The sequence below is a fragment of the Blennius ocellaris genome, assembly GCF_963422515.1.
Source record: "Blennius ocellaris genome assembly, chromosome: 13".
Classification (NCBI taxonomy): Eukaryota; Metazoa; Chordata; class Actinopteri; order Blenniiformes; family Blenniidae; genus Blennius; species Blennius ocellaris.
The window spans coordinates 5,245,617-5,260,714 of NC_137662.1; the positions used below are offsets into that span (position 1 = coordinate 5,245,617).

Below are 15,098 nucleotides of genomic sequence, written 5' to 3' on the forward strand. Positions count from 1 at the left end.
CTCTGTGGTGTACAGTTAAATAAAAAGAGTGGAGGAGGGAGGAGACAGAGAGATTTCCTCAGAGGCTGCAGGGGCTTGTCGTGTCTTCAGAGCTTGTATATCAGATTTTAAAAGTCTTGTTTGGTGGAGGAAAAAAAAAACCCCACTTGCTTCATCCATAGCACACATTTATATAGAGGATAGACTGAAAGGATCAGGGTGAATATACTCTGCCATTAACTTATCTGACCTGAGAAAAATATACAAGATATAAATCTTAACTGACTAAACCATTTGGAAAAGACAACCACTCTGAAGCAGGCTCATCAACACTTGATATTTCTTCTGCTGCAGGAGTGGCTTCACCCCCCCAGCAGTGCCACTCTTGTATTCTGCCTCCATGTGTTGGCGCTCTGGAGGCTCCAACTGGAATCGTCAGCCTGGTGACGCTCCCTTATTTCTTCAGCGAACTTCACTTGGCAGTCTCCTGCTGACTGCACTCAATTTGTCCTTCCACTCAACTTCATATGAAGCCGCTTTAACGGCTCCACTCAGCTGGAACTATAGGTCAACGCTGGATTGTTCAAGTTGTTCACCGCCGCTCGTCCCTGCATGCTTTTTTGTTTGTTTACTCATTAGTTTCAAGCACATGTTTCATGTTTTCATCACTGTTGGTAGGTTGGTTGGTTGATTAACAGGATAACTCGAAAGGTTGTACACAGATTTTGATGAACATTGGCCTGCTAACAAAAAATGGTACAAGGAAGGAATTATTTAATAATCTTCAAAATCCAAATCATATTCTGGCCATGCAGAGGTATGCGCTCCGTGAGTGCCATCTTGTTTGTATTTTTTTTTCTTCATAACAAAAAAGGTGCTTTTATTAGCGTACAAATATGTGGACGGTGGCTAAATGCTAATTCTCCTTGAAGCCAACTTGTACCGACTCCCCCACACAGATCCATGGCGACCTCACTGTCTTAACTGGCAGCTGTAGTAAATAAACTGATAATTTACTTGCGTGTGGTTCATGTTTGTCGCACAGGCCAATCGTGCAACCACGATTGCAGTACTGAACCTGATGGAGACACTCATGGTCTTTATTCTGCCTCAATACTGATCTACAATACTGCCTTTTTTGACAGAAATAATTAACTTTACTGTGATATCTAAATTTGCTGAGATGCACATGGTACATGGGCCCGATTGAACGCATTTAGACGAGGTTGCTGATGAGCTCCGTGCTTCTGAGACACACTGGAAGAGACGATTGTTAGGATGCCCACACATCACATTCCCAGTACACCTCGATGGCCTGCAGAAATAAGGCACTGTCGGAGGATATAAATCACGGAGGAGGTGTCACGCCAACACACACACACACACACACACACACACACACACACACACACACACACACACACACACACACACACACACACACACACACACGCACACACACGCACACACACGCACACACGCGCACACACACGCACACACACACACACACACACACCGTTACCCAGTCCGTGGGAGGGAGCTGTCAGATCCGCTGTTGGATAATCGGTTGAATGTAACTTCAAATCTTCAGATCTTTTGTCGAAGCGGTGAAGTCAGACACAATGGGATTCTGTTTTAAACACAAGTGGTTATCTTCGTGTGATGAATGCCGTGTTGTATCCTGCAAACGCATGTTAATTACACACTTAAAAGAGAAATAATTAGACTTTTCTCATTTATTGCCATGACGCCTGGTAACAGCAAAGAAATAATCCATCGGTGCGCAGAGATTTCCTTAGCGAAGGACAGTGGCGTGCTTCTTCTACACTTGTTCATTAACACTGTGGCATCAACGGCTCAGCTGGGGCACACTGAAAAGTCTCTGCCACCATAACTCACACCCCATTAAGGACTAAAATCACCCCGATGTGCTAATGAACGTTTACTCTGTGCCATGTAGTTGACAAAGAAATGTAATAGGTCCACTTTAATGTACTGCCTGTGACAGAGTGTAACTCGAGGAAACTGTAAAAGTTAAAAAAAAGAATCACTCAACAGTCGCCAGTGAGCGATTTCAGTGACGGGAGTGTTTGACCCTGCAGTGTGTATGTCGACATACAAACACCTCAAAACCATGAAAAGTCCAGAGATGTTACAGAGGGAAAAGCTGAGGGATATGCAGAGCAGCCATGAGATGGGATGAAGACATTCTTGTGGGGTGAGTCACTCCCCTTTGGCCTCTATGGCTCCACGCTGCCGTTACACTGTCATGACTACGAGGAGATTGAACCAAGAGGAGCTTTTCTTTTCTTTTTAATACCCTGTAGCTGAAATTTGACCACAGGAACTTTCCCCAAGGTGCCAGGAACCCTCACAGGAATGTTGGATGTTTCAACCCCTGAACCTAGAATATAAACTTAGTTCTGAGGTTGTTTTTTCTTTCTTTCTTTTTTAAAACCCCCAAAATAAGGCTTTGGGCATCTGGTGGTGCTTTGAAAAGGTTTATAAACTTTGGAGGTGGGGTCTGCAGTGCTGACTCTATGTGTTTGGATGACTACACATCATATCTTATCGACTGTTTGTCTTCATGTATTGCTGTTGTGCTTTGATCAAATAGACGACTCTTTCTTTGCTTGCTTTGGGGGTTTGTGTCCGTTCCAGCATTGTCTCCATGAACCCGTTCACAATTAAATAAAGAACAGGACTGGTTGAACTGCCTCCATGTTTACAGTCCACTTTTGTTTTGTCGTATTTGTCTTCTTCTCATCGCCCTCTGATTTATGACATTATATATATTGCGTCATCAGTCTGAAGCATTGTACTCCCAGCACTTCAGGCTGTCGTGGCAAGATTGAACACTGGAAGTTTTTTAGGCCCTGTTTACATGACAACAAATACGAGTGTATCCACAAAACATTCTTCTGCTTTTGGGGGTGTCTGTTTATGCACCTTCTGGTCATGCGCCTGCAAACAAACATGGCGGACCCTTATTGGTATGACTCGCGGACCGTGACGTAGTTTTATCATCCATATCAGTAGTGAGATAGTTGAGACTCACTCCTGAGAGCATCTGATGCGATATTTCCGTTTATAGCGTATTGTTCTCTGCACACATGTCCGTGTGGTTTCATTACAAAAGCAAGCAACAGTGCCCTCCTGTGGCCGGGCATACCAACTACATCGTTATCAGTCTGTAAATGCACCCCCGCCCTTTCTTTACGGGTTTGGTGCTGTCACATGAAACGTTGTCGTGCAAACAGGGTGTTAGTTCCTTTAAGAAAAGTTCTCTAGGTTCCTAGTACTTTTGGTTGAAATGTGCCTTTTGAATTTCAAGGATCAACAAATCAAACGCTACCTTGCATGAAATCATTCAAACCCTTGAGCGTTTCTCTTGTGCATCAATGCCCTCGCTGTGCCAGATGCCAGGAGGTGGGATTGAGTTGGGCATTGTCATCATTTGAGACACTGCATTGAGGAGTGAATTGTCACCAACAACCAGTATTATTTCATCATTGTTTTGGTCAATATGAGAGGTGACACGTTTTATCTTTTGGAGGCTCCACATTTCCCATCTGGTAATTTTCTTGATTTCCTTCTCCAAGAAAACAAACAAAATGCAATCTATACTGCCAAAAGATTTTGCTCACTGCCTTTACACATTTACTAATTCTTCCGCAGGGTTTTCCTTCAGGTTTAGGAGTCTGTTTCTGGGAGTTTTTAACACATTTGTGAGGTGAGGTGTTAACAGTTCAGGTCTAGGATGAAAACACCTGGCTCACAGAAACACCAAAAATTCCTTTTAGTGTCTAAGAGGTCAAGACCAACAACCCCACATCACCAGTAAGAACTGTGATCCATCACTCCAGAAAAACACTCTGGTCTCTACGGTTTTACAGTGCAGTGGCAGCATTCTTTACACGCCTGTATTCAACGCTTTGCATTGCGCCTGGATGTTGTAAGGATTGGGTTGGGTTGTTCTTGAACGAATCTAAAGGCCACACACAGTTTAAAAGTGTGTAGGTATTCACTCTGCAGAAAGTTGACAATTTCTGCAGCCTTTACTGGCCATGCTCGACCACTTCATGCCTGAGCTGTTGTTTTTTCCTAATTGCCTGCACTTTATTATAAGAGCAGTTGATGGTAAGGTAATTAGTATCAAGGCCATTTCACCATTGGACTTATTGAACATCTCACAGTGCCAAGTAAGTTCCTGGAAGTGGCACATTCGTTCACAAAGGTTTGATTTTACACATCAATGGCAATGGAAGTGATTTAAGCGCCTGAATTCTGCGGATCCCCATACATTTGGTAATATAGTGTTGCTGAAACAATCCCAGTGGGGCAAATTTGGTAGCAGTCCAAGGTGCATCGCCAAGATTTTGAAAAGGGATCAATAAAAACAAAAGTTAAAAGTAAAACAAGGAATTGTTGAAAACATGACAGAAATGACAAATTAAAAAGCATACAAACGGTTAAATGGGGGTTTAAACAGAGACAATTAGAGTTCTCAGATGAGAGAACTCTAATTTCTTTTTTTGGGGGCAAAAAGGTTCATCGCAAGAGGTCACGAGCCTCCAAAGTCGTGATCAGGCGCCCTGTGCCTCGTTGCGACCGCCCACCCTTCAACTTGCCACAACCCCACATATCCGAAGCTCGTCTGACAGCCATGCCACAGACAAACGCGGCTATTCAGCAATTAATACGACATTACCTCTGCACCCTCGCTAATTAGGCCTTCATATCACAGCGGCTCTCTGTAATTATGGAAGAAGCTGGTCACACGGCTCCTGTGCTCGCTGCAAACACTCATTAATCGCCGGCAATGCTCTTTGAACACTGCACCAGACATTCACTGAAGCCGAGTTGTGGAGATAAGGAGGAGAATAAGGTGCACGTTGTGAGCCGGAAACTCCATTCTGCCATTAAATTGTATATATATTTTTTAACTTATTTAATATTGTTGACATGACGCACAACAGAATCACCTTTTTTGGAAACAGGACACACTGAAATGACAGAAGTCAGGGAGTTCAATGTTTACACAAGATGACTAAAACAACACAAAGTGCCACATGGAATATTTGCCAAACAAAAGACACAAGCAGTGTTCTAATTTTAGTTTGTAAATATTGATTGGATTGTCAGCAGCTCTGGAGGAAGATGTCTAAACATGAAGGGATCTGAGTTGGATTTCAATAATGATCAGGGAATCCAATGTCGAAAAATATCAAGTTAAATGTCTCTTTTCACAAGTATTATATATTCATCTTAATTTGGCTCATGTGCTTTGTTGTAAACTGTGAAACCCCAGCCTATAGACTTATTGCATGTGACTTTGGAACGTTTGTAAGGTTTCTTTCATCCATTATAATGATTAGTAGACGCAACAAGACAACAAGTTCAAATTCACAGCTGAAAGGAAATATATTTATTTATTTATTTTAAGATAATGCAAAAAAAAAAAAGAAACAAAAGAAAACACAAAAAGCATTTAAATGTATGTGGCCCTCTTAGGAAATACAAATCAAAGCTCAATCTCAATGATGTGTGGAAGTCAGCAATATAGGTCCAGCATGGACATGAAGAAGGAATTGATGGTAGATGAAGGAAGCCAATCCGACACAAGGCATGCTGTGCAGAGTCAAACCCACTTCCACCTGCTTCCCTCGCCAGCTTGGACTGCTTTCAGGATGGTGGGAAGGTGGTCACATAACCTTTCAACCCCGGAACCTCCAGGGTGGAAAAAGAAACTTGCTGAAAGGAAAGGTTGCTATTATTTTTAAAAGGTTTCTCAGCGTGGCACAAAGTCCTGTTGCTTGACAGCTTTTAGACTTTTAGTTGAATAACACCAGTATCACTGATCCACCGACTTTCACTCTGCTTCTCATTTATACTTTCAGAGTGAGGATGTAAAACAGAGAGTGGATTATTGACTTATCCTCATTATACATGGGTTTTGAATTTCACTGATATGAATGAAAGCTGTTAAGGACCCATTAAATAGAATCTGTAAAGAATATGAAGCAGTAAGCTCAACATAGGGTAAACAATCCGCAATCCTTCCTGTACATCACATCCAGAGTTCGAATTACGGGGGAGCTAAGGGGAGCTGGGCTCCCCTGAAAGGGACCTGAGCTCCCCTGAAAGCCTAATTTGAAAAATTTAGGGGGAGCTCTAAAAACACTGGCGCATACCTATTCTACAAACTTGAGAGGTCTGATCGGAAAATAGGGCTCCCCCGAAAGCCACGTTGTAATTCGAACCCTGATCACATCCTGTTCCTGCACTGAGTGAAGCTGTGAGCGTGAACACACAAAAACACTTAAACAAGATACAAGAGGACGTAGTAAGAGCATGAGATATTCATGATTGTTCATGTAAACCTTCATAACACAAAATGTAAAGTCTTTACATCACTAGCATTATTCACAGCATATATGGATAATGATGTGTTTGTTAAATATTTTCTTCTTCTTCAAATATTTATCCGAGATGTAAATAAATTCAGCAAGACTGTCATAGTGATTATTATTCTTATTGCTTTTGGCACCCCACTGATAAAAAAAATACCCCACTCATAAAAACACAATAAGCCAGTTACATATATTAAAAGGTGAGCCAAAAAGGCTCACAGGAAGAATTAGGTTATAAATGTTTGAGAAAACATCAAATGAAATTAAATGAAAGCACTGAAATTCAAAGTTAATCTAAACTTGCTGGCAAACTCGCCTCAAAAAGTCAAGTTGCTGGGCTGAGTTTGTAAAAAAATACATAATGCAACAGCTTTAGGATAAGGTTTATTTTCCTGATATTTCACTGTGGTTTGCACCAGAAGGTTTCATTAAAATTGGCGTCATTGTTAAGATTGACGTCATTTTCTGTAGAAATTATTTGGTTTTGTGAAAATATGGACATTTTAATCATGTATATTCTGCAACACAACACAAGAAAAACCTTAAAGTTTATATTTAAATGTAATTATGAGCCTATTTTACCTGAAATAAAACTGTGTTTGACACCCTCTGATACAAAGGCTGCATTTTGTTTTCATGCAGTTTTGACAAAAGAATGGATGGTGAAAGTGAGAAGATGTGTGAACTTCTCATTTAGACGTAGATTACGTAGGGAGGCACTGGTAAAAAAAAAAAAAAGAATAAAAATTAAGTCCAAAAAAGAAGGTCCCCGAAAAAACTTCCTCGAAGCTATGGCGGTTCTTGTGGAGACCATGTTAGAGAGGAACAGATTCTATTATAAGCAGCATGCTTTGTGCAGGTCTTTGCTTGCCATTGAAATGTTGCGGCATCACATCTGGATGGTGCGTTCACGGACCGCTCTGAACGCACGAACCCGAGGATGTTTGTGAGGAAAATCCATAAACTGAGGCTCGATCTGCAGCTCCTGGTACACCAGAGGGGGAAAAAGATCTCGCGTTGCTTTGCATCCCATCTCCTCCACTATAGTCAAAGAGGAGCGAGCAGGGTGAGGTCTCACTCCGCCAGATATTTCTAAATCAGACACCTGCTGATACAAACCACACAGAGAAAGACTGCAGAAAAAGTGATGGTTCAATAACTGCATGACATTTCATAATGGGTCAGCACAAATACAAGCAAATTGCCATTCAACCAGAATTTACCTCTTGAGTCTTACTCTCATTATAAGAGAGGTGACAGCTCTGTTTTACTTAGATTTTAGAGATGTTTATTTGATGTTTTGGGGGATTTTAAAATGGGAACTTCTGCTGGTGTGTTCTACTCCCAAATTCCATCAACACATCTTTTTCTTGATGTCAGTTCAGCTGATTTATTTAACACTGTATTAATAAAGGTATGTTTTCAAACATACACCCATTTTTTTTTAAAAATAAGTCAAGTTTAGGCTCACGAAGAGATTACAAAATGGCCATTCATTGGCGCTCAAAGAAACGCAAAAAGCATGTGTTTTGAGTTGAAACTTTGTCATGTACGGTAATCAACATTAAAAAACTTTTGAGAGGACTGACACTGATTTCCAGCAGAATGTAATATATGGAAAGCGTCAGTCGTGGGAAACATTCACCCATCTACAATTTATAATCTCAAATGGTTGTAAAGTCACCTACAAGTGTCGCCTGGGATTGATTTACAGTTAATATTTAAAGTGACTTATTTAACTGACATGGTGGCAAAAAAAAACAAAAAAAAACAACAAGGCGTGCAAGGAAAACGAGTTGCATAGCAGTGTTTCCTGGGAAAATAAACGTCTTGCTTTTGTGTTGTTCAAATGATTGTATTGGTTTAGAACTGATTGTGGTCTTTTTTGTTTTTCTTTCTCAAGATGCCTTTTCCCTAAAAAAAATTTTCCGAAAAGGCGTGTCAAACATGAGGCCGGTGGACTAAAATGGACCTGCAAGAGGTTGTACGGGTGAGTGTGTAAAATCATGTATAATGCAACAGCTAATGACGTTTTTTGGGGGGGAAATTTCTCTATATTTTGCACAAAAATGTATCATTGAAACTGGCGATTGTAGTCATTGGTTTTGTAAAAATATAAACAGTTTCATCAAGTATATCTGCAACACAACAAGGAAGTTTACCATTTAAATTAAAATGTTGGATTATTGTAATAATAATAATAATAATAACAATAATAATAATAATAATAATAATAGACATTCTTATGATGCATTTTTTTACAACATGTAATCTAATTTTGAGTGTTTGAGTGTTATAATTTTTCTTATAATTATTTGGTGAAGGGATGAGGGTATGGCAGAGTGAAGAGGGAGGAACGTTTGCTTTACTGCATGTAACAATATCTAACCGTTTACTTTGTTATAACTTGCAAACAAAAACAAAACCTTAATAAATATATGTATACAATTTTAAAGGTTAATATGGCACTATTTTACCAGTCTGGCCCAGCCAAGATGAAATTGGAGTGTTAATGTTAAGTGTCTGGAATGAATATCGTTGTCGGCGACATCAGCTGCGATATTTATCGAATCGAAAGGACAATCAGTGTTATCGTGACTCTTTTTTTTTTTTTTTTCCCCAGCAGAGTGACTCCTCTTCTCGGTGGAGGATCTCTGTTACTACAGTTTACCTCTCGCTCCCTCCCTCTCTCCCTCTCTCTCTCTCTCTCCCTCCCTCTCTCTCTCTCTCTCTCTCTCTCTCTCTCTCTCTCTCTCTCTCTCTCTCTCCTACCCTCCCACTCTCTCCACTCCTCTCTCGGTGAGCTCCAGCGTCTCTCTTCCCCCTCGGAACCTTCACGAGTTCTCCTCACCGGGACCGAAAAAAAAAAAAAAATCAACAACCCCCCCCCCTCCAAAAAAAAAACAAAACAAAACAAAACGCGAGGCGCGTCCCCCCCTCCTTCATTCTCTTCTCCTCGCCCCTGCGCTCCGGTCAACATGGCTACAGTAGTAACCTCGACCCGATTCACAGACGAGTATCAGCTGTACGAGGAGCTGGGAAAGTAAGACCTCCGTCTGCACCGCGGCTGCTGTCTGTGCTGCTCTTGTTGCATGCAGTCACTCTGTGAATGTGTGTGTGTGTGTGTGTGTGTGTGTGTGTGTGTGTGTGTGTGTGTGTGTGTGTGTGTGTGTGTGTGTGTGTGTGTGTGTGTGTGTGTGTTTGCATGCCCCCCCCCTCCTCTGCTGCCATTGTACGCGACCACTCCAGTGTTGACAGGGCAGGAGAGAAGCTGTCAAAAAAAAAAAAAAAAAAAAGCTGCAGGTTCATGTCAGCGCTGCAGAGGCTCATGTGTCTTAATCCCGCATTTTAAAGGTGTATCGCACTCGTTTCCCCTTCTCTTTGTAAGGAAGAGAGAGAGAGAGAGAAAAAAACAACAACAACGTGGGAAAACATCCTGTTATTAAAGCGCGTAATTTGTCCGCAGGTAGACGCGCGTCGAGAGCGCGTTTTTACGCGTTGCGTGGTGGCATCTCTACCCCCCTCTTCTATTCCTCCGCCTCCCTCTTTCCCCCTGCTCTTGTTTTTCATGCATTTCTAAGCAGACTGCAGGGCTTACTGTACATGCCAAAAAAAAAAAGGAAAAAAAAGAAAAAAAGAAATAACAGCAGCAAGACGAGGCTTTGCTGCAATGAACCGCGTTGACGCATTCGGATTTAAAGCAGCGTTTCCGCTGTGTGTATCATGGCTCCAAAGCCACTTTGTAACATCTAATCTCTGCGTGTGGCTAATAGAGCTGCTCCACCTACTAATACAGTTTCAAAAGAAGACGTCCGTGCAGAATGAAAACAAAACGATAACGCGGGCAGGCTGAGAGGAGAGATCAAACTCATCTCTGTGCCCCGACACTCCAGTTTGACCTCCACTAAACTAAAATCATAGACCTTTGCCTTTGTTTCCGTGAAAATCCCCGGTCACATTATACCAAAAGGTTCCATTCAGTGACCTTTCTTTTAAAAGTATCTAAAAAGAAATCAGAGCACGTTGAACATTAGTGATATCTTCTGCTGCAGCATACGGTGCAGTGTCAACCTTTGGCATAGTTTTTGCATGTATGGAAATTCACCCTTTCATTGTGGCTTGACGCCGATGCGACTGCATTTCAGTGCCTGGAAGAAGCTTGCTCGCCTTCACCGCTGCATCACATCTCATCTCAGGCTCACGTCGTATCGGCTGCTCTTGCCCCAAAATGCAAAACTTCCGTTGCACTCCGGGTGTCCGTCCGTTTACACGGCGGCGGCGCTCGGAGCCACTGAAGACGCGGCTTTATTGGAAAAAGCTCAGACTGCGCATCCATCCACGACCGTAGTGAGAAGTTGACGGACAATAACAACAATGGCGGCCTCCAGGGTGTCACGACTCCCAGTTCGCATTCTCCTGAGACTCGTCTTATAGTCGAGAGTCACAGTAACAACCATCCCAACTTGGTCGTCTGGGCGTGCATCTGACCATGTTCTCGCCATTGTTAATGTTTACAATTGAAATATTGCGGACGTATTGTATTGTTCTTTTCTGCATGTGTGTGTGTGTGTGTGTGGCTTCATTACGGAAACAAACGACACCACCCACTAGTGGCCCTAAATGAAAACCGCATTGTCTTCTGCGTTTCTGCCATTGGTTTCAGAACGGTTGTCATGGAAACATGAAACTTTTCTCAAGTGAAATGGAAAAAAAACAACAACTTTGTCACATGAAATGTGTAAACGGGGTCTAAAACGTTGTAAAGCACAATGAATAATTTAGAAACAGCAGTTAAAACAAGTGAAAAAGGACCTTTAAGGCTGCACAATGTATCACCAACGTCTCCTTATAGCGACGAAAACGTCCACCGTGTGGATAAACGAGATAAATGTTTCCTTGCTCTTCGCATTCGTGTGTTTTTTTTTTCTTTCTGAAATACGATCATGTTCACGTGATATTGTTCACATATAGTTTTCACACTTTTACCATCTTGACCCGCTGTCCAGATCGGACCCTGTATAGGTCCCTGTCTTGGCCGACGAGTCGTTGGTTCGACGCCCGTTCTTCCCTCCAGCGTCTCCGCTCCCTCCGTTTCTCCACGCTGAGCCCCGTCACGCACTCGTAGCCACCACTTCGTCTCATCCACAAGATATCAGACCGTGTTAATTATGCATGTGGCTTCCTTTCCCCGCTCTTTAGGTGTGTGTGATTCACGTGTGCCCTCGCTGCGTTCAGTGTGTGTGTGTGTGTGTGTGTGTGTGTGTGTGTGGGACAACTTTCTCCTGTCAGATGTTTTCAAAGTGGATTCATTGAAATCTCTAATCTGACCACTCCTATCTCTCCAGGGGCGCCTTCTCTGTCGTCCGCCGATGCGTCAAGAAGTCCACCGGTCAGGAGTACGCTGCAAAAATTATTAACACGAAAAAGCTCTCGGCCAGAGGTGAGTGCGTCGAGCCGCGCCGACGTGAGATCCTGAAAAACCCCAGAGCTGACAACGGCGGGCCGCTCAGTGGAGTGGGTTTATTTCCTTAAGAGCGGCGAGCCGGGCGCTCAGTCCTCTCCTTGTCAGCGGAGATTCCTGAAAAGCTGGAGGCCACTTGGCAGAGCGGAGCTGCTGCGGTTTTAAGCCACGCCGAGCGCTTCGGCGGGCCTTTGGCGGTCGTCTGCAACCATTTTTGGTTCGCTACAGTTGCTCTTCCTGTTTTCTGCACGTGCTCCAAACTCCCAGCTCTGAAGTATCCTCCGCGGGGGGAGTCGGGGGGAGTCGGGGGGAGTCGGAGGGACGCGCGGCTCCGTGGTCGACGTTTTGGCCGCCGTTTCATCTGGAGAACGTCGGAGTGGCGTGGGTTATTGCTGAAAGAGAAGGAAATCGGTCACAGACCGATTTTAAAGCGTGACGATACAACTTCGAGTCTCCAGTTCGCCTCACACACATGCTGGGAGGCAGGACTACTTGTAGGAAAATAAAGCCGAGGGGAAACATGCAAACTCCACACAGCCAGAGCATTAACCACAGGCCTCTCTACTGCGGTTTCAAACCACAGACGTGAGATTTAATACGACCTTTTATTCACTTTTCTCGCAAATAAAATATATAAATATATATATATATGTTCAAAGAAGATATCATCCATGTCCCATTACTGCTTTGAGGAACTGCTCATGAGATAATTCATAACAAGACAATTTCATATCAGTTATCGCTTGTATTGCGTTGTTAAAATGTGCTGCAATGGCTAAAATGCAATTACGCTACAGCCCCGATAACATGACGGTGTTATCCAAGTGGGAAATAGAAGACTTTTGGCGAATTTTGGGAGTCTGATGACACGAACAACGGTGCTCGGAGTCACTGAAAAAGCAACTTTTTCAAAGCTTTTCACAAGATGGAACTTTTTTGAGAACGCCTCGCGACTCGTCTCTGTGGAAACAGAGGAAAGAGCATCTTTTCGAAAACGCTGATACTGCACATGCACTCCACAGTCGCAGGAAATAGTTGTCATGCACATGTGCTTTCATAACAAAAACAAACAACTCGGCCCATCGTTTTTTTATTTTGCATCGTTTTCAAAACGTTGCCATGTAAACGCCAAACTTGTCGGAAACGAAAACCCCAACAACTGAGTTTTCACTCAAAACGCTGCGCAAACGGGTTCTAAATTGATCTTCAATTCACACATACCATCCAGTTTTAAACCTTATTACTGCTCTTTAATCGGGAATAATTTCAAGAATCTCTTCCAGATAAACATTTTTGCGTAATTAATAGCATTATTTTTTAAATAATAACTGAATAGAACATAGTAACTGTGCAAGAATACACTACGAACAAGAAGGTACGTTTGTTTACCCGATTGGTGTGAGAACAGTCAGCAGCAGAATGAGACATTTGACATTTGCAAATCTACACCACTTTTTAACTGGCACAGTCATTTATTGACATTTATTCCGCTCCGCTGTTAAACCATCAATTCTTTTCACCCCCGTGTGCAAAATGTTCACACAAACGTCACGGTGAAGTGAGTTAAGGGCACGACAATGAGTCGTTTGGAATATGGACGAACGCCACGCGAGATGTTTAGATTTCATGTCTCGCACAAATCTGCAAGTCATTTTCCTGCTCCTGCGGAACAATAATCTATCAAAACACCGTGTGTGTGTGTGTGTGTGTGTGTGTGTGTGTGTGTGTGTGTCTAGACCTCCCGTTGGACTCGCGGCGTTGCCGGGTTTCCAGACCCCTTGACGGGCTGTGTGAGAACGTAGACTCAACCTTTCCACTGCTGTGTTCTCACGCAGCAGTGTCACACGGTGAAATACCACCACCTGTGCTTTGGCATTTGCCGCGGATTTGTTTTCGTCTTCGGCTTTTTCATCCGCAGCACGTCTGAACCCCGCCGTCGTCCTCCTGCTTCTCGTGCACGGCGTCCACCTGCATCCGCGTTAGTGTGTGTGCGCCAGGCGGGACGAGGCCGCCAGAGGTTGAGCGGCGATGCGAAGCTGCAGATCAGGGCCGGTTCTGGACTGATTGGGCTGTTTGCAGGGGTGGATTGCTCCCCCCCCCCACCCCACCCCCACCCCCATCCGCTCTCAAACACCCACACCCATGTAATTTTCTTTTCTTTTTATGTTGCTTTCCTCCCGTCCCCTCCCTCCCATTTTCTATAAACAAAAGACTGATTGGAGTAAAGATGTTAAAAAACCCTTTTCAGCTGCAGATTTGATCTGCTGTGTGTATACGTATGGAGGCTGAGCTGGCGGCGGTCCGGAGCCAGTAACCCGGCAACAGCAGGGGTGAAACTCCTCATCCCGTAGGCTGTCTGGCAGAGAGGCCCGCTTTTTTTTTTGTGTGTGTTTTTTTTTTTTTCACCGCGTGTTTGTGTGTCATGGTCACAGTTGTCACACAAATGCACAAACAGACACGACTGCTCTTTTCTCACTTACAAAACAAACACAGTTGCGCACATTTTTTCTCACCTACTTATCGGTTGTCGCACTCCGTGGCGGCGTGCGCTCTCGGCCCGTCTGCAGTTTCACATGCCGAAACACATTTGCCTCTCCCGAAGCCTTCAATCAGTCTAAATTCGAGCGAAAATCTGCATGAAGAATGGTTTAATTTAAAACAACAACAAAAAAGGCTTATTTTGGACTTATTTTAGGAGCTCAAGCCACTTTCTAGAGGTCATTAAATCTCTCCTGGCTAATTACTGAGACGTGGGGATGCAGTGGGAAAGACGGTCAGTCGGATGATCAGACAGCTTGTAAACAAACCCCCAGGCGAGCCAAATGGATTTGAAGCGGAGAACAAAGGAGTATGATGCAATTATTACTCTTTGAGTGTTGCTGCAAACATTTTCCCAGAGTTTACAGAATCGCTTATCGTGTCAAATCTGACCCACCGACATATTTCCCCTCACCGCTCTTCCTGCACATACACAGAGACAATACGACAAAACAATCAAACTTGCGTCCGTCTCGTCCATTTCCTTCAGGTTTGAGTATGAAAAAGATAAAAAAAAAAAAAAAAAAAAAAGATTTGCATGAGGTTTATTGATAGATGTTCATTTAACCTTGATTATTTTTCGTTCTATCTTTTTTTTTTTATTGTTAATCTGGAAACATCATAGTGTTTACTTTTGGTGCTTTCTATAAATATGAATAATGTTTTGAACAAGCCAGAATAACTGATACAATATAGAATACGTCTTA

General features: G+C 43.0%; 1 protein-coding gene across 6 annotated transcripts in view; it reads left to right on the plus strand.

Annotated features, from left to right (window-relative positions):
- The first annotated feature begins 9,269 nt into the window (after positions 1 to 9,269).
- camk2g2 (calcium/calmodulin-dependent protein kinase (CaM kinase) II gamma 2) overlaps positions 9,270 to 15,098 on the plus strand; it is a 67,726-nt gene continuing 61,897 nt past the window's right edge. For all 6 annotated transcript variants that reach the window (XM_080507280.1, XM_080507281.1, XM_080507282.1 and 3 more), the window contains exons 1-2: positions 9,270 to 9,435; positions 11,738 to 11,832. In XM_080507280.1, the coding sequence (XP_080363406.1) occupies positions 9,371 to 9,435; positions 11,738 to 11,832 (160 nt within the window). In that variant the 5' untranslated portion in view covers positions 9,270 to 9,370. The remainder of the gene's footprint in view (positions 9,436 to 11,737; positions 11,833 to 15,098) is intronic.